Source organism: Oncorhynchus kisutch, linkage group LG26 (genome assembly GCF_002021735.2).
Source record: "Oncorhynchus kisutch isolate 150728-3 linkage group LG26, Okis_V2, whole genome shotgun sequence".
NCBI classification, from domain to species: Eukaryota; Metazoa; Chordata; class Actinopteri; order Salmoniformes; family Salmonidae; genus Oncorhynchus; species Oncorhynchus kisutch.
Window position 1 is genome coordinate 41,940,264 of NC_034199.2, and position 20,945 is coordinate 41,961,208.

The following is a 20,945-nucleotide window of genomic DNA, read 5'->3' on the forward strand; positions in this document are numbered from 1 at the left end:
TGGTACCCTTCCTGCAGGCTCATCCTGACATGACCCTCCAGCATGACAATGCCACCAGCCATACTGCTCGTTCTGTGTGTGATTTCCTGCAAGACAGGAATGTCAGTGTTCTGCCATGGCCAGCGAAGAGTCCGGATCTCAATCCCATTGAGCACGTCTGGGACCTGTTGGATCGGAGGGTGATTGCTAGGGCCATTCCCCCCAGAAATGTCCGGGAACTTGCAGGTGCCTTGGTGGAAAAGTAGGGTAACATCTCACAGCAAGAACTGGCAAATCTGGTGCAGTCCATGAGGAGGAGATGCACTGCAGTACTTAATGCAGTTGGTGGCCACACCAAATACTGACGGTTACTTTTGATTTTGACCCCACCTTTGTTCAGGGACACATTATTACATTTGTTAGTCACATGTCTGTGGAACTTGTTCAGTTTATGTCTCAACTGTTGAATCTAGTTATGTTCCTACAAATATTTACACATGTTAAGGTTGCTGAAAATAAACTCAGTTGACAGAGAGAGGACGTTTCTTTCTTTGCTGAGTTATATATACGTATATGGGATGGCAGCGTATCCTAGTGGTTAGAGCATTGGACTGGTAACCGAAAGGTTGCAAAATCAAATCCCCAAACTGACAAGGTAAAAATCTGTTGTTATGCCCCTTAACAAGGCAGTTAACCCACTGTTCCTAGGCCGTCATTGAAAATAAGAATTTGTTCTTAACTGACTTGCCTGGTTAAATAAAGGTAAAATAAATAAAAATATACAGTTGAAGTCAGAAGTTTACATACACCTTAGCCAAATACAATTAAACTGTTTTTCACAATTCCTGACATTTAATCCTAGTACACATTCCCTGTCTTAGGTCAGTTAGGATTACCACTTTATTTTAATAATGTGAAATGTCAGAATAATAGTAGAGAGAATGATTTATTTCAGCTTTTATTTCTTTCATCACATTCCCAGTGGGTCAGAAGTTTACATACACTCAATTAGTATTTGGTAGCATTGCCTTTAAAATGGTTTCACTTGGGTCAAACGTTTCGGGTAGCCTTCCACAAGCTTCCCTCAATAAGTGTGTGAATTTTGGCCCATTCCTCCTCACAGAGTTGGTGTAACTGAGTCAGGTTTGTAGGCCACCTTGCTCACACATGTTTTTTCAGTTCTGCCCACAAATTTTCTATGGGATTGAGGTCAGGGCTTTGTGATGGCCACTCCAATACCTTGACTTTATTGTCCTTAAGCCATTTTGCCACAACTTTGGAAGTATGCTTTGGGTCATTGTACATTTACTTGTGTCATGCACAAAGTAGATGTCCTAACCGACTTGCCAAAACTATGGTTTGATAACAAGAAATGTGTGGTGTGGTTGAAAAACGAGTTATAATGACTCCAACATAAGTGTATGTAAACTTCAACTGTAATATCTCTCTCTCTCTCGCTCTCTTTACAAAAAATCTGGGAAATGATGGAGACAATTACATTGATTGAAGCCACAATCAATATGCCATATTAATGCTGATCGACCCCCTCGCAAGTAACAGTAAATCTACAGTATGATGCAACTCACCCCCACCCCGTCCTCCTGTCGGTACTGCTTCCAGGCTCGGCCTGTGTCACTGAACAGGAGCAGGTAGCCGCTGACCCAGTCTGAGCCTCCGTAGCGCCCCTGTGTGGCGACGGCCGTCACCTCTATCCTGTCTCTGAGGTCCAGCTGCAGCCAAGGATGTCTATCTGTCACCTGGGGAGACCAGCCTCCCGCTCCTCGGGAGACCAGAGAGAGAAACATTCCTTTTAGAATTCAGTCAATGCACAGTTTGGATCGAATTGTTCTGTCTTGAGTCAAGATAACCTTTACCCTGTGGGCCTCGCCTACCTGCAATGTAATTACTGCTAAATTATTGCATTGCTGTCTGCATGGAGAGTATCATGTGTACGCTAGGATCCTCTGTATAGCGTGTGAAAGGATTGTTGTGCAATATGAACTAACCCCTTCCATCATGCTGTATGAACTAACCCTCTCCATCATGCTGTGTGAACTAACCCCCTCCATCATGCTATGCGAACTAACCCCCTCCATCATGCTGTATGAACTAACCCCCTCCATCATGCTGTGAACTAACCCCCTCCATCATGCTGTGTGAACTAACCCCTCCATCATGTTGTATGAACTAACCCCCTCCATCATGCTATGTGAACTAACCCCTCCATCATGCTGTGTGAACTAACCCCCTCCATCATGCTGTATGAACTAACCCCCTCTATCTGGAGAGATATGGAGTGTGAAAACACACCATTTTGCTTAAATAACATTTCAGATGCATCAGTGCACTTCATACACTGGTGAATAAAAAAACATAAGCTACTTCCAAACACTAATGTGAAAGTGTGATATGGCAGTGCTGTGTACAATTAGTAGAGTCAGACCCTACAAGCCACCCAGCTATCAAGCCGAAGAAACAGGTCAGCTCAGGCAGGAAGGTTCATTACTCAGCTGCTTTGGGCTGGGACACACCGCCATGGGAGCAGATGAGTGCAGCATATCAAACCTGGGTCTGAGCCACTGAGGAAGCATCGTTTACGGAGCAGGATCATTCTGGTTGTTATAGACACACGTACTGTAGCCAAGGTCCAAATAACCTGGAGTCGGTCACACTCCAAGTCATTGAAAATCCTTATCTAGTTACAGAAAGTAGAATTATATGTAGATTAATTTACTGACCTGTGACCCTTGTTGTTAGGGCTAAGAGCAACATTTTTTAAATTGTCTAAACGGTGCTGACGTGCAAACAGGACCGCATCACGGATTTATCTGAAAACCTCTCTTTTTAAGATGCCCATGAGGTGGAGATAGTTTATCTCCATCTTAATTCAATAATAACATTATAGTTAACTAATCCTGGATGAAGATCTTTTGAATATGATCTCCTAGTATTACAGCCAACAAAACTACCCGGCGGCTCTGAAATCAGTAACACTTTTTATTTTATTTACCTTTTTGTAACACAAATAAATGGTTTTAATTCGCCAAAATAAGCATTTTTTGTTTTTTACATATTACATATTCATAGTTACATATATAATTACATATTCATAGTTACATTTGATGTTTAAAAATAGTGCCATCTGACTTTTAGCTCTAACTATGGAGCGATATGGGCTATCAACTCAGTTCCAACTGCATCTGAAAGAGGAGACTCTCGACCTGGTATAGATATATTGACTGAAAGGTTCATATATATATATATTTGTTTTTAAATGTTGTAGTTATCTTGGCTGCCACGCCTCCCAGGGGGCAAATCTGGGGTGGCTCCATATTTTTTTTTTCAGGGTACATGTGCATTATTGATTCAATATTTTTAGGTTTGTATACAAGAGAGAGCATTTCTATTCCTCAATATTAACACAGAAGTATTTTTTTTGTCGGTAACTAGTTACTGAACAAAGTCCTAATATGTTTGAAGGATAGAGCATTCAGGGTTAAGACTATTACATGAAATTTAAAAAATGTAACTTTCCATTGTAACTTACCATCTCTTCTGTTGATCTTGGAGAAGTGTGGAGCATAACTGACAGAGGACTGAGAGGAGCTCACAAAAGAGCCCCGGGGCAGCATGGATACCAACGGGCCATTGCAGATATCTGTAAGAGTAAAATAGAGAGTACATTAGTTCATGATTGGTTATAATATATAGACCTTTAGGACCAGCATCATCTGATAGAGCAGGGGTGTCAAACTTAAAAAATCATATACAGTGGGGCAAAAAAGTATTTAGTCAGCCACCAATTGTGCAAGTTCTCCCACTTAAAAAGATGAGAGGCCTGTAATTTTCATCATAGGTACACTGCAACTATGACAGACAAACTGTGATTTTTTTTCTCCAGAAAATCACATTGTAGGATAATTAATGAATTTATTTGCAAATTATGGTGGAAAATAAGTATTTGGTCAATAACAAAAGTTTCTCAATACTTTGTTATATACCCTTTGTTGGCAATGACAGAGGTCAAACGTTTTCTGTAAGTCTTCACAAGGTTTTCACACACTGTTACTGATATTTTGGCCCATTCCTCCATGCAGATCTCCTCTAGAGCAGTGTATTTTTGGGGCTGTTGCTGGGAAACACTGACTTTCAACTCCCTCCAAAGATTTTCTATGGGGTTGAGATCTGGAGACTGGCTAGGCCACTCCAGAACCTTGAAATGCTTCTTACGAAGCCACTCCTTCATTGCCCGGGCGGTGTGTTTGGGATCATTGTCATGCTGAAAGACCCAGCCACGTTTCATCTTCAATGCTGATGGAAGGAGGTTTTCACTCAAAATCTCACGATACATGGCCCCATTCATTCTTTCCTTCACAAGGATCAGTCGTCATGGTCCCTTTGCAGAAAAACAGCCTCAAAGCATGATGTTTCCACCCCCATGCTTTATAGTAGGTATGGTGTTCTTTGGATGCAACTCAGTATTCTTTGTCCTCCAAACACGACGAGTTGAGTTTTTACCAAAAAGTTTTATTTTGGTTTCATCTGACCATATGACATTCTCCCAATCTTCTTCTGGATCATCCAAATGCTCTTTAGCAAAGTTCAGACGGGCCTGGACATGTACTGGCTTAAGCAAGGGGACACGTCTTGCACTGCAGGATTTGAGTCCCTGGCGGCGTAGTGTGTTACTGATGGTAGGCTTTCATTGTGAGGAATTGATTGTGAATTCCTCACAATCAAATGTAGACCGCATTATCTACCAAGAGAATTCTCGTTGATTATAATCACAGCCGTATATATCCCCCCCCAAGCAGACACATCGATGGCTCTGAACGAACTTTATTTAACTCTCTGCAAACTGGAAACGATTTATCCGGAGGCTGCATTCATTGTAGCTGGGGATTTTAACAAGGCTAATCTGAAAACAAGACTCCCTAAATTTTATCAGCATATCGATTGCGCAACCAGGGGTGGAAAGACCTTGGATCATTGTTACTCTAACTTCCGCGACGCATATAAGGCCCTGCCCCGCCCCCCTTTCGGAAAAGCTGACCACAACTCCATTTTGTTGATCCCTGCCTACAGACAGAAACTTAAACAAGAGGCTCCCACGCTGAGGTCTGTCCAACGCTGGTCCGACCAAGCTGACTCCACACTCCAAGACTGCTTCCATCACGTGGACTGGGAGATGTTTCGTATTGCGTCAGATAACAACATTGACGAATATGCTGATTCGGTGTGCGAGTTCATTAGAACGTGCGTTGAAGATGTCGTTCCCATAGCAACGATTAAAACATTCCCTAACCAGAAACCGTGGATTGATGGCAGCATTCGTGTGAAACTGAAAGCGCGAACCACTGCTTTTAATCAGGGCAAGGTGTCTGGTAACATGACCGAATACAAACAGTGCAGCTATTCCCTCCGCAAGGCTATCAAACAAGCTAAGCGCCAGTACAGAGACAAAGTAGAATCTCAATTCAACGGCTCAGACACAAGAGGTATGTGGCAGGGTCTACAGTCAATCACGGACTACAGGAAGAAATCCAGCCCAGTCACGGACCAGGATGTCTTGCTCCCAGGCAGACTAAATAACTTTTTTGCCCGCTTTGAGGACAATACAGTGCCACTGACACGGCCTGCAACGAAAACATGCGGTCTCTCCTTCACTGCAGCCGAGGTGAGTAAGACATTTAAACGTGTTAACCCTCGCAAGGCTGCAGGCCCAGACGGCATCCCCAGCCGCGCCCTCAGAGCATGCGCAGACCAGCTGGCCGGTGTGTTTACGGACATATTCAATCAATCCCTATACCAGTCTGCTGTTCCCACATGCTTCAAGAGGGCCACCATTGTTCCTGTTCCCAAGAAAGCTAAGGTAACTGAGCTAAACGACTACCGCCCCGTAGCACTCACATCCGTCATCATGAAGTGCTTTGAGAGACTAGTCAAGGACAATATCACCTCCACCCTACCTGACACCCTAGACCCACTCCAATTTGCTTACCGCCCAAATAGGTCCACAGACGAGCCCCCACTGGGGCTAAATATTTTTTTGCCCCACTGTGTGTGTGTATGTATATACAGTGCCTTGCAAAAGTATTCACCCCCTTGGCATTTTTCCTATTTTGTTCCATTACGGAAAAGTGGTGTGTGCACATGTATTCACCCCCTTTGCTATGAAGCCCCTAAAAAAGATCTGGTGCAACCAATTACCTTCAGAAGTCACATAATTTGTTAAATAAAGTCCACCTGTGTGCAATCTAAGTGTCACATGATCGGTCACATGATCTCAGTATATGTACACCTTTTCTGAAAGGCCCCAGAGTCTGCAACACCACCAAGCAAGGGCCACCACCAAGCAAGGGGCACCATGAAGACCAAGGAGCTCTCCAAACAGGTCAGGGACGAAGTTGCGGAGAAGTACAGATCAGGTTTGGGTTATAAAAATATATCAGAAACTTTGAATATCCCACGGAGCCCCATTAAATATGGTGAATATGCCACCCCAACAAACCTGCTAAGAGAGGGCCGCCCACCAAAACTCACAGACCAGGCAAGGTTGGCATTAATCAGAGAGGCAACAAAGAGACCAAAGAACCCAGAAGGAGCTGAAAAGCTCCAATGCGGACATTGGATTATCTGTCCATAGGAACCACTTTAAGCCGTGCACTCCAAAGAGCTGGGCTTTACGGAAGAGGGGCCAGAAACAAAATCATTGCTAAAAGAAAAAAATGAGCAAACACATTTGGTGTTTGTGGGAGACTCCTCAAACATATGGAAGAAGGCATTTTGGTCAGATGAGACTAAAATTGATATTTTTGGCCATCAAGGAAAACGCTATGTCTGGCGCAAACCCAATACCCTGAGAACACCATCCAGCCATGTTTTTCATCGGCAGGCACGGGGAAACTGGTCAGAATTGAAAGAATGATGGATGGTGCTAAATACAGGGAAATTCTTGAGGGAAACCTGTTTCAGTCTTCCAGAGATTTGAGACTAGGACAGAGGTTCACCTTCCAGCAGGACAATGACCCTAAGCGTACAGCTAAAGCAACACACGAGTGATATAAGGGGAAACATTTAAATGTCTTGGAATGGCCTAGTCAAAATCCAGACATCAATCCAATTGAGAATCTGTGGTATGACTTAAAGATTGATGTACACCAGCGGAACCCATCCAACTTGAAGGAGCTGGAGCAGGTTTGCTTTGAAGAATGGGCAAAAATCCCAGTAGCTATATGTGCCAAGTTAATAGAGACATACATCAAGAAACTTGCAGCTGTAATTGCTGCAAAAGGTGCCTCTACAAAGTATTGACTTTGGGGGGGATGAATAGTTATGCATGCTCAAGTTTTCAATTTTTTTGTCTTCTTTCACAATGAAAAATATTTTGCATCTTCAAAGTGGTAGACATGTTTAATTCCAGGTTGTAAGGCAACAAAATACTAAAAATGCCAAGGGGGTGAATACTTTCGCAAGCCACTGTATATATTATATCATTGTTTTTTAAGGTAAAAATGCAAACAATCTAAAATGACTAAAACCAAATCGAAATGGTGTATTAATAATAATGAACCTACAGTACCAGTTAAAAGTTGACACACATTCTACATTGTAGAATAATAGTGAATTGAAATGCATTTCCCGGTGACTACCTCGTGAAGCTGGTTGAGAGAATGCCAAGAGTGTGCAAATCTGTCATCAAGGCAAAGGGTGGCTACATTGAAGGATCTCAAATATAAAATATATTTGGATTTGTTTAACACTTTTATGGTTACAACATGTTTCCATATGTGTTATTTATTAGTTTTGATATCTTCACTATTATTCTACAATGTAGAAATTTGTAAAAAATAAAGAAACATCAGTGAATAAGTAGGTGTGTCCAAACTCTTGACTGTTACTGTAAATGTATACAGTCTTAAAATAATTGACTCTGTCCAGCGAACTAAAAATCACCGAAATGACAGTCAGAGAGCATCAAAATTAAAAACAATATGGATAGAGGAATATTTTTTTGTAAATGTTGATGGCTAGAAAATATTAACAATTATTACAGACAGGACCTTGATTAAGACTGAATACAGCCCATGGGGCAAAATGAGGTTGACACCCTCGTACTAGAATATTATTTGGCTGCAAAACTGCACCGCTCTGCTGATCTACTACCATGCTTGTTAGACAGAGCATGAAAAAATAAGAAGTATAAAAGAAGAAAAATGCTACTTTAAGAATAGTAACTGAAACGGAATTATCATCTTGACTTCTATTCACCATTTTGTGGAAAATAATGTTTGACTGCAAGTACAGCACACTATGGGGTCTAAAGCCATGTATTGCTAAAATAGGGGGGTTGCCTCACTTATCCACTCCATAAATCTCTCCCCAGCAGTCCATTAACTCAAGCAGTGACCCTTCCAAAGAGGACAGTAGAATTCACAACACAATCGGCAGCCCTGTGTGTGTATGTGTATGTGGCTGTATGTCAATCGTGTTCCCCTAATCCATCAGTGTGAGATTAGAGTACTTCCAACAGGCAGAAGGAGATTAAGAGGCCAGTGATCTGAACATGTCAGCCTCATCTTCCACTTATACAGCCCTGCCCGCCAGGCCCCAAAAAGAGCAGTGAGCGAGGCTGAGCTTGCCCTGCCCGCCAGGCCCCAATCATCCCCCTCTTCAAATGGGGAAACACTCTAGACCCAAACTGTTACAAACCTACATCCATCCTACCCTGCCTTTCTAAAGTCTTCGAAGGCCAAGTGAACAAACAGATCACTGACCATTTCGAATCCCACCGTACCTTCTCCGCTATGCAATCTGGTTTCCCAGCTGGTCATGGGCTCACTTCAGCCATGCTCAAGGTCCTAAACGATATCATAACCACCATCGATAAAAGACAGTACTGTGCAGTCATCTTCATCGACCTGGCCAAGGCTTTTGACTCTGTCAATCACCGTATTCGTATTGGCAGACTCAACGGCCTTGGTTTCTCTAATGACTGCTTCGTCTGGTTCACTAACTACTTCTCAGATAGAGTTTAGTGTGTCAAATCGGAGGGCCTGTTGTCCGGAACTCTGGCAGTCTCTATGGGGGTGCCACGGGGTTCAATTCTCGGGCCGTCTCTTTTCTCTGTATATACAGTGGGGCAAAAAAGTATTTAGTCATCCACCAATTGTGCAAGTTCTCCTACTTAAAAAGATGAGAGAGGCCTGTAATTTTCATCATAGGTACACTTCAACTATGACAGACAAAATTAGAGAAAAAAATCCAGAAAATCACATTGTAGGATTTTTTATGAATTTATTTGCAAATTATGGTGGAAAATAAGTATTTGGTCAATAACAAAAATTATCTCAATACTTTGTTATATACCCTTTGTTGGCAATGACAGAGGTCAGTTCATCGATCGCTGCGGCTGTACACAGCCCATCTGTAAATAGCCCATCCAACCAACTACCTACCTCATCCCCATCTTTTTTTCTTTTTTTTTCTGCTCTTTTGTACACCAGTATTTCTACTTGCATATCCTCATCTGCACATATATACCTCCAGTGTAAATTGCTAAATTGTAATTACTTCGCCATTATTGGCATATTTATTGCCTTACCTCCTTACTTCATTTGCACACACTGTATATAGACTTTTTCTATTGTGTTATTGACTGTATGCTTTTTTATCCCATGTGTAACTCTGTGTTGTTGTTTTTGTCGCACTGCTTTGCTTTATCTTGACCAGGTCGCAGTTGTAAATGAGAACTTGTTCTCAACTGGCCTACCTGGTTAAATAAAGGTTAAATATATTTAAAGAGCAGTGAGCAGGGTGGAACTAGCCCTCCCTGCCAGGCCCCAATAAGAGCAGTGAGCAGGGTGGAACTAGCCCTCACTACCAGGCCCCAATAAGAGCAGTGAGCAGGGTGGAGGTAGCCCTGCCTACCAGGCCCCAATAAGAGCAGTGAGCAGGGTGGAACTAGCCCTGCCTGCCAGGCCCCAATAAGAGCAGTGAGCAGGGTGGAACTAGCCCTGCCTGCCAGGCCCCAATAAGAGCAGTGAGCAGGGTGGAACTAGCCCTGCCTGCCAGGCCCCAATAAGAGCAGTGAGCAGGGTGGAACTAGCCCTGCCTGCCAGGCCCCAATAAGAGCAGTGAGCAGGGTGGAACTAGCCCTGCCTGCCAGGCCCCAATAAGAGCAGTGAGCAGGGTGGAACTAGCCCTGCCTGCCAGGCCCCAATAAGAGCAGTGAGCAGGGTGGAACTAGCCCTCACTGCCAGGCCCCAATAAGAGCAGTGAGCAGGGTGGAACTAGCCCTGCCTGCCAGGCCCCAATAAGAGCAGTGAGCAGGGTGGAACTAGCCCTGCCTACCAGGCCCCAATAAGAGCAGTGAGCAGGGTGGAACTAGCCCTGCCTGCCAGGCCCCAATAAGAGCATTGAGCAGGGTAGAGGTCCTTCACTGCACCACAACTCTTCTTTGTTTTTCCACAGAGCAGTGATTGCTCCTGGATCATCACCGTGTAGCTGCTGAAGAGGATCCCAGGCCATAATAAGAACTGGCAACATCTTGATTACAATAATCACTGTCGTCTGTCCATCATTTTATTATCCATCACCCATCAGTGGTGGAAAAAGTACTAAATTGTCATACTTGAGTAAAAGTAAAAATACATGAATAGAAAATGACTCAAGTAAAAGCAAGTCACCCAGTAAAATACTACTTGAGTAAAAGTCTAAAAGTATTTGGTTTAAAAAAATACTTAAAGTATCAAAAGTACATGGAATTGCTAAAATGTACTTAAGTATCAAAAGTAAAATTATACATAATTTCAAATATCTTATATTAAGCAAACCAGTTGGCACATTTTTTTTATTTTTATTGACGGATAGCCAGGGGCACACTCCAACACTCAGACATAACTTACAAATGAAGCATTTGTGTTTAGTGAGTCTGCCAGATCAGATGCAATAGGGATGACCAGGGATTTCCTCTTGATAAGTGAGTGAATTGGACAATTTTCCTGTCATAAATTAATGAGCACTTTTGGGTGTCAGGAAAAATGTATGGAGAAAAAAGTACATTATTTTATTTAGGAATGTAGTGAAGTAAAAGTAAAATAGTAAAGTAAAATACAGATACCCCCCTAAAATAGTTAAGTAGTACTTTAAAGTACTTTACGCAACTGATACACATCAAACGGCTTTCTAGTTGTGATGAAGGAGAGTCGGACCAAACTGCAGCGTGTCGATTGCGATCCATGTTTATTTAAACAAACGTAAACACGACTAAACACGAAAACTACAAAACGAAAACAGCCTATACTTGTGCAAACTAACAGAGAGGACAGATAGGACAATCACCCATGACAAACTCAAAGAATATGGCTGCCTAAATATGGTTCCCAATCAGAGACAACGATAAGCACCTGCCTCTAATTGAGAACCCACTAGCTACAATCCCAAAAACCTACACACCAAAACCCCAAGACAAAACACACCACAATACAAAAACTCCATGCCACACCCTGGCCTGACCCAATACATGAAGAAAAACACAAAATACTTAGACCAGGGCGTGACAACATGATTTTGTTTTGGATGACGTCCATGTTGGAGCTATCCTCCTAGAAACATTTCCACTGAATAATGACCATTCATTTGGTAGAAAACAACGGCATGTTGAAAATGACATCGGAAGGCTGTTTGATACTGTGGAAGTGTCTTTGAGGACAGCCCACTGCATTTCATCTGACCTAAATTTGCAGCACTTAGATCACTTGCGAGCAAATGTCCCTGAACGTTGATTTACAGATCGACTGAAATGGATCGAGCTGTTTTTTTTTTTAAAAGACCCAGATATAAACATGCAGCGCTATAGCCACAGATGCACAACATCAGAGACAATTCCCAACATGACTTCACAACTATACATTAAAGTAGTAATCTCAATGTTATTAAACATTTTGTGACAAATCTGTTTAAATGTTATCCATTTCGAGTTTCATCCTTACTTTAATCCATGCTCACTACTCACTCTATGCATGACTCTCTCTCTCTCTCTCTCTATTTATTTATATCTATCTCTCTATTTATAGCTCTATATATCTCTCTATTTATCTTTCTCTATCTATTACATCTCTATCTATTTATATATATATATCTCTCTATCTATTTATTTATATCTCTATCTATATCAATGTACAGTATATATCTATCTATCTCTATCTATTTATATAGATATCTATATCTATCTCTTATCTCTATATCTATTAGTATCTCCATCTATTTATATCTATATATCTATCTATTTGTATCTCTATCTATCTATATATATCTATCCATCCATGTCTTTCTATATAATTTCACACAATCCATCAGGCTCTGGGATCATGGGGCCCCTTCCACACAAAGCCACCACCTTTGATCCTGATGTCCTTCTCACAAACCAGGGGCTTGGCAACATCCTCATAAATGTCAGGTTAGTCTTTCACCTCCTGCTCCATTACACCAAAATATAAAAACACATGCAGTATGAGACCTTGGTACAGTGGAAACGGTAAAGCAATACAACTGTTATGCCACAGCAGCAAACGTAAAGCAATCGGTAAGGACATAACTCATACAGGTACCTGAATACAAAGACAATATCGGTAGTTCACTGATAATACTACTTGTTTTATGAACAGTGTTTTTGTTTATAGGCTCCATCCAGTTTTTGCCACTGAGATAAAACGCTGGCCTGTCAATCAGGAAGAATTATGGTCAAAGGATGGTTTGCCTGTAGAGCTGCACTGCTCTGCTCAGTGCCTCCTTGCCCTTGGATAATTTAAAATCTCTCCAAGCTATGAATGTGATCGTGCCACGGCAAATTCGCTATGCAAAGTGGATGAGGTTTAGATCTTAAACCACACACACTCATAAGCGTGTTTTGTGCACACACACACACACACAATTTGAGAGAAAGGACATAAACGCACACAAAGAAAGCCAAACCAACAGGCCCTTGTATAAACTCAGAGCTCAGATCCTGTTAGGGCATACTGTAGCAGCACTGTGTGATGTGAGAACCCACAACAGTCAGAGACATCTTGATACCTCCAGGCTAGTAGAACATAGCTGGGGTTATCAGTGATTGTGTTTGGGATAAAAAGAAAAGAAGCATCACTCCCCCCCCCCCCCCCCCCCCCCCCCCCCCTCCTATGTTCCCCAAGGTGTGCCATCATGCAGTTATGCATGGTAAGATGGATGGCTGTGAACACATTTAGATGCACACTGTGAGCTCTCTCCTTCCTATTTGGCCTATACGCTGTACACCAATTAATAACAAGGACCATAAAGGACATATTTTGTCATGTAAAACAATGACCTGTATCTCATTTAGTCAGTGACTAGGCAACAGGATAGATAATAAACAGTAGCAGCAGTATACTGTAGGTAGGGGTAAAGTGACTAGGCAACAGGATAGATAATAAACAGTAGCAGCAGTATACTGTAGGTAGGGGTAAAGTGACTAGGCAACAGGATAGATAATAAACAGTAGCAGCAGTATACTGTAGGTAGGGGTAAAGTGACTAGACAACAGGATAGATAATAAACAGTAGTAGCAGTGTGTGTGATGAGTCAAAATACACAGATAGTTAAATAGTTAACCAATAGCTACCCAGACTAACTATTTAGGTGTATTCTGGCTTGGGAGTAGAAGCTGTTCAGAGTCCTGTTGGTTCCAGACTTGGTGCATCGGTACCGCTTGCCGTGCGGTAGCAGAGAGAACAGTCTATGCCAATCTATCCACTAAACACTGCCCTTACTTCTACTTTTCACACTATATTTTGTCACTTTTTCGGTGGATCTCTATGGAGGATGATGAATTTGAAAACTAACTTGCTCTCTTGAAAATATGCAAATACTTTTTACAACACAGATGCCCCTGAATTGACTTCCATCCCTAACGCTGCTCATTAGCCCGTATTCCCTCCAAACTCTTTGTTCTAAACAAACTGTGCTCCACAAAGAAATCAACAAACTGCAATTTGTAGCGTATGCGACTGCAATATTTTTTGCTCCATTTCAGGCCTCTGTACACCTGACAATGTCTAAGCAGCATGGTGGGAGTGGAGGATGGAGAGCTGTTTAAATACTGACACTAAACTGAAGGAACACCACTATACTGTCTGTTAAGGGGAAAGTGTCTCTGTCTCAGTATTATATCTACGGAAGTATAAAGAAAGACTGTCTCCCTGAGACCTAGACGCTCAAAGGAGCTTCCTGGGTGTTAGGCACAGCAGGTGCTGTCTACCTCCTGTCTACACCTTCTGTCCACCCCCGTCTCCACCCGTCCATCCCCAGTCTACCCCCCTGTCCATCCCCAGTCTACCCCCCTGTCCATCCCCAGTCTACCCCCCTGTCCACCCCCAGTCTACCCCCCAGTCTAACCCCTGTCCACCCCCAGTCTACCCCCCAGTCTACCCCCTGTCCACCCCCAGTCCACCCCCCTGTCCACCCCCAGTCTACCCCCCAGTCTACCCCCTGTCCACCCCCCTGTCCACCCCCAGTCTAACCCCTGTCCACCCCCAGTCTACCCCCCAGTCTACCCACCTGTCCACCCCCCAGTCTACCCCCTGTCCACCCCCAGTCTACCTGCCTGTCCACCCCCAGTCTACCCCCCAGTCTACCCCAATGTCTGCGCGCTCCTCTACGCACCCACCTACCTCCTCGTCTACCCCCCCCACCACCCATCTACACCTGTTTACCCCCTCCTCCAGCCCCCCACCCCCCCCCACCACCCATCTACACCTGTCTACCCCCTCCTCGTCTACCCCCCCATCCCGTCTACCACCCATCTACACCTATCTACCCCCTCCTCGTCTACCCCCCATCCCGTCTACCACCCATCTACACCCGTCTACCCCCTCCTCATCTACCCCCCCACACCGTCTACCACCCATCTACACCTGTCTACCCCCTCCTCGTCTACCCCCCCACCCTGTCTACCCCCGTGTCTAGCCCCCTGTCTTCCCATAATGCCTCAGTTCCACCAGGATCCAGAGGAACAACGGTATAATCCAGTACAGAATGTGTCTATGCCTCCAGTTGGTATAGATAGACTAGCATCTGATACCTCACATGGATTAATAGACTGGTCCATCTCATCTCTGTTCTGGCAGAGCCACGGCTGAGGTATCAGTTGACAATTAGGCTACAGACACAGGCTGAATTCGAGAAAGTGTAGGTCGATACATGTGATTGAGAAACACAGCGCTGTACTGTATCACTTTATATCCAATAATGTGTTCGATAGAGTGAGCAGCAAAACAGTTCAGAGAGAGAGAGAGAAAGTAGCGATAACTGATCTGAGGGCTGACATGTGTAGGATTACTTATAGACCGACAGATCACATGACTATCACACACTTCATTAATTCAAGTCATTTTTCACAGGTGGTGAGAATTCTCAAATCAATGCTCAAAGGAGAAGTAACACAGAGGGTTCTATTTTCAGCTGGCGGTAAAGAAGGAGCAAAAAACGCATGTCAATATGGCAATTTACCTGTCAAACATCAGCTCGTATACGCTGAGGTGGGAGAGGTGGAAATATTGTCCTTAAAAACTTGTACAAATATACCAATTTCAGTCAGAGCAAGTAGGGATATTTAAGACCAACCAAAATCTGATCTTAGAGGTAACGCAATTGGTTATGACATTGATTTAGCCAGTGCTGGCCCAGACAGTATGTATATCACCAATATTTTATTAAATATCACGAGAATCAAAACAGTCTGCAGAAATTACATTTTTTATTAATATTGGACATTATTGTTGTCCAGCTTCTGTGAAAAGTTTGGACTCATTATCAGCGACGCCCATTGTATGAAGGGGTTTCTGTCACGTTTAATCCTTCTCCGGCGCTCTAGGTCACCAGGCTGCTCATAATGGCGCAAACCTGTCACCATCACCAGCGCATCATCATACTCACCTGTACACCATCACCTCCCTGATCACCTTCCCTATATACAGTTGAAGACGGAAGTTTACATACTCTTCGGTTGGAGTCATTAAAGCTCGTTTTTCAACCACTCCACAAATTTCTTGTTAACAAACTATAGTTTTGGCAAGTCAGTTAGGACATCTACTTTGTGCATGACACAATTAATTTTTCTAACAATTGTTAACAGACAGATTATTTATTTATTTCACTGACCCAATTTCAGTGGGTCAGAACATACACTAAGTTGACTGTGCCTTTAAACAGCTTGGAAAATTACAGAAAATTATATCACGGCTTTAGAAGCTTCTGATAGGCTAATTGACATCCTTTGAGTCAATTGGAGGTGTACCTGTGAAAGTATTTCAAGGCCTACCTTCAAACTCAGTGCCTCTTTGCTTGACATCATGGGATTTTCTTTTTAAAAGACCTCAGAAAAGCGCAATTTCCAAATGCCTGAAGGTACCACGTTCATCTGTACAAACAATAGTACGCAACACTAAACATCATGGGACCACACAGCCATCATACCACTCAGAAAGGACACGCGTTCTGACTTCTAGAGATGAACGTACTTTTATGTGAAAAGTGCAAATAAATCCCAGAACAACTTCAAAGGACCTTGTGAAGATGCTGGAGGAAACAGGTACAAAAGTATCTATATCCACAGTAAAAAGAGTCCCATGTCGAAATAACCTGAAAGGTCACTCAGCAAGAAAGAAGTCACTGCTGCAAAAGCGCCCCAAAAAAGCCAGACTACAGTTTGCAATTGCACATGGGGACAACGATCATACTTTATGGAAAAATGTCCTCTGGTCTGATGAAACAAAAATAGAACTGTTTGGACCTAATGACCATCATTTTATTTGAAGGAAAAAGGGGGAGGCCGAAGAAGCCGAAGAACACCATCCAAACTGTGAAGCACGGGGTGGCAGCATCATGTTGTGGGGGTGCCTTGTTGCAGGAGGGACTGGTATGCTTCACAAAATAGATGGCATCATGAGGAAGAAAAATGAAGTGGATGTATTGAAGCAAAATCTCAAGACATCAGTCAGGAATTATAGCTTGGTTGCAAATGAGTCTTCCAAATGGACAATGATCCCAAGCATACTTCCAAAGTTGTGGCAAAATGGCTTAAGGACAATAAAGTCAAGGTATTGGAGTGGCCATCACAATGCCCTGACCTCAAGCCTATAGAAAATTAGTGGGCAGAACTGAAAAAGCGTGTGCGAGCAAGGAGGCCTACAAACCTGACTCAGTTACACCAGCTCTGTCAGGAGGAATGGGCCACAATTCATCCAACTTATTGTGGGAAGCTTGTGGAAAGCTTCCCGAAACAATTGACCCAAGTGTAACAATTTAAAGGCAATGCTACCAAATTCAAATTAGGTGTATGTAAACTTCTGACCCACTGGGAATATGATGAAAGAAATAAAAGCTGAAATAAATGATTCTCTTTACTATTATTCTGACATTTCACATTCTTAAAATTAAGTGGTGATCCTAACTGACCTAAGAGAGTGTCACGTTCGTCATAAGGATCGGACCAAGACGCAGCGTACATTCTCTTTTTAATGAATGAACAACAAACAACCAAACACAACATGAAGCTATACAAACTAGTGCTGACAGGCAACTAATCATAGACAAGATCACACAACTAACAATGGGGAAAAAGGATACCTAAGTATGATCTCCAATCAGAGACAACGATAAACAGCTGTCTCTGATTGGGAACCATATCAGGCCAACATACACATACAAAACCCATAGATATATGTCTTACCTATTTTACTAGGCAAGTCAGTTAAGAACAAATTCTTATTTTCAATGACAGCCTAGGAACAGTGGGTTAACTGCCTGTTCAAGGGCAGAACGACAGATTTTGTACCTTGTCAGCTCGGGGATTTGAACTTGCAACCTTTCGGTTACACTTGCAACCTTTCGGTTACACTGCCGCCCCATATGTGTGTGTGTACACACATGCTACCGTTCAAAAGTTTGAGGTCATTGAGAACACACACACACACACACACATACATACACACACACATACACACACACACATACACATACACACACACATACACACATACATACATACATACATACAAACCCTTTTGCAATTATGTTAGCATAGCTGAAAACTGAGCATCAGCATTTGTGGGTTCGATTACAGGCTCAAAATGGCCAGAAACAAATAACTTTCTTCTGAAACGCGTCAGTCTATTCTTGTTCTGAGAAATGAAGGCTATTCCATGTGAGAAATTGCAAGAAACTGAAGATCTCGTACAAAGCTGTGTACGACTCCTTTCGCAGAACAGCGTAAACTGTCTCTAACCAGAATAGAAAGAGGAGTGGGAGGCCCTGGTGCACAACTGAACAACAGGACAAGTACATTAGAGTGTCTAGTTTGAGAAACAGATGCCTCACAAGTCCTCAACTGGCAGCATCATTAAATAGTATGTGCAAAACACCCGTCTCAACATTAACAACTCCGGGATGCTGTCCTTCTAGGCAGAGTTCCTCTGTCCAGTGTCTGTGTTCTTTGCCCATCTTAATCTTTTATTTTTATTGGCCAGTCTGAGATATGGCTTTTTCTTTGCAACTTTGCCTTGTAGGCCAGCATCCCGGAGTCGCCTCTTCACTGCGCTCTGGTACACTCAGACAAGAGTGATCTGAAATCGGAGTAGATAGCCAGAACGACTTTACGAAAGCACCTGAATGTCCATTGAGAACGCACAATCACTATACCATTCAGCTAAGCTAAGAATGATGGGAATAATCACGTCAATAAACGTTGCGTAGTCAGATAGCCTATAGTTAATATACTGTCAAGTTTCAAGTATAACTACTAACGTTAGGTAGATAGCTAACATACCGGTACATACTGCTGTAATGATATGCTGTGGTTCATAAGTACAGCATAGCTAACAAATTGTCATCCAACATAATGTGTAAGGTAACTTATTTGAAAAGTCATTACGTTATTACATTGAGTAGCAAGCTACCACGAGGATGTGCTCTATCGACTCTGAGGTTTGAGCATGCTTTTGGTGCACAGTTGATTGCGAGCTGGACTCCGGGCAAGAAGGTTGAGGGTTCGAAACTTGCTCCCTGCTTGTTTGATTTGAATTCGTGCACAATTATTTGTTTATTATTTGGTGGATGGAGTCGGCAGCAATGGATGTCCTTAAAGGTAAATATTAATAATAATGATAATAGTAATAATACGGTAGAATGAAAAAATAATGGCTTGCATTATGCATATTGTAACAAATTACTTTCTGTATACAAACCCTTGACATCTCCTCATCAAACCTCCTAAGGCTGTTTTCTGTGCTGTATTGGCATATCCCGTTTTACAATGAACGGTCATACCTCAGTTATTGTTTGCATATCTACAAAAAAATTAGGCTATTTTCTTTACTTTCAGAGTGCGAGCTGATCATGGGGTCGAAAACGTAGATATTGCCAGATGTATGGTCACTGTCCAAGGAACAGACCATGGAAGCTTTATTGCTGGCAAAAGTGTCCATAACCAGAGGTAATTAAACTGTTCTGTGTTGTTTTTCTCTCTTCCTCTCTGCCTGTCTTGTTCTACATGGAACCTGTCTCACATGCATTAATTTAAAACAAAAATGAACATGTCAGCTGCTAATTTTAAGATTTACACCACATAAACACTCAGCCATTTTCACTGGACTATCAAGCCCCTGTTGCTGCCAAGTCATGAATTCCCTGGGGGTTAGCCTTGCAATAACCAAGTGGTGAGACACATAGCCCTCTATATTTAAATGTTTCAGGTACACTCAGATTGTATGTGACGCAGGCACCTGTCAGTAACCACTCACAGAGGCACACACAACTTGCATTTCTATAACCACGGTGTTCACGACTCATGGAGGAGATTAGGTTCCCCCCCCCCACAAAACCTTTTCTTTCTCTCTGTTAGAGTGGAACGCTTATGGAGAGATGTTTGGAGTGCTGTGACATGTCCGTACTACAACTTGCTGCACAGTTTGGAAGAAGAAGGCTACCTTGACCTGTCAAATTCTATCCACCTCTTCTGTGTGGGATATGTGTTCCTACCTCTTCTGTGTGCGATATGTGTTCCTACCTCTTCTGTGTGGGATACGTGTTCCTACCTCTTCTGTGTGGGATATGTGTTCCTACCTCTTCTGTGTGGGATATGTGTTTCCTACCTCTTCTGTGTGGGATATGTGTTTCCTACCTCTTCTGTGTGGGATATGTGTTTCCTACCTCTTCTGTGTGGGATATGTGTTCCTACCTCTTCTGTGTGGGATATGTGTTCCTACCTCTTCTGTGTGGGATATGTGTTTCCTACCTCTTCTGTGTGGGATATGTGTTTCCTACCTCATCTGTGTGGGATATGTGTTCCTACCTCATCTGTGTGGGATATGTGTTCCTACCTCATCTGTGTGGGATATGTGTTCCTACCTCATCTGTGTGGGATATGTGTTCCTACCTCATCTGTGTGGGATATGTGTTCCTACCTCATCTGCGGGCAGATCTGCAACATTTCACAGAGAGTTGGAATAATCACTCTTTAAGAACAGAGGCAAACCTGACACCTCACCAGCTGTGGCATATCGGAATGCTCCAAACACCTCTGTCTGAGCCACACTATGCAGAGGTATGTGTCTGTGTGATATCAAATCAAAGTTTATTTGTCACGTGCGCCAAATACAACAGCTTACAGTGAAATGCTTACTTAGAGGCTCTATTAGGAGAACAATAGGTAAGTAAAGAAATAAAACAACAGTAAAAAGACAGTGAAAAATAACAGTAGTGAGGCTATAAAAGTAGCGAGGTTACATACAGACACATTAGTCAGGCTGATCGAGGTAGTATGTACATGTATATATGGTTATAGTGACTATGCATATATGATGAAAAGAGAGTAGCAGTAGCGTAAAAGAGGGGTTGGCGGGTGGTGGGACACAATGCAGATAGACAATTTTTATTTATTTCACCTTTAT

General features: G+C 42.7%; 1 protein-coding gene across 1 annotated transcript in view; it reads right to left on the reverse strand.

Moving 5' to 3' along the window:
- Nucleotides 1-13,048, reverse strand: part of LOC116357693 (contactin-associated protein-like 5) — a 71,936-nt gene extending 58,888 nt beyond the window's left edge. The window contains exons 1-3 of the mRNA XM_031805557.1: nt 13,003-13,048; nt 3,527-3,637; nt 1,566-1,759 (exon numbers count right to left, since the gene is read on the reverse strand). Of these exons, the coding sequence (XP_031661417.1) occupies nt 1,566-1,759; nt 3,527-3,637; nt 13,003-13,048 (351 nt within the window). The remainder of the gene's footprint in view (nt 1-1,565; nt 1,760-3,526; nt 3,638-13,002) is intronic.
- Nucleotides 13,049-20,945: the final 7,897 nt, after the last annotated feature.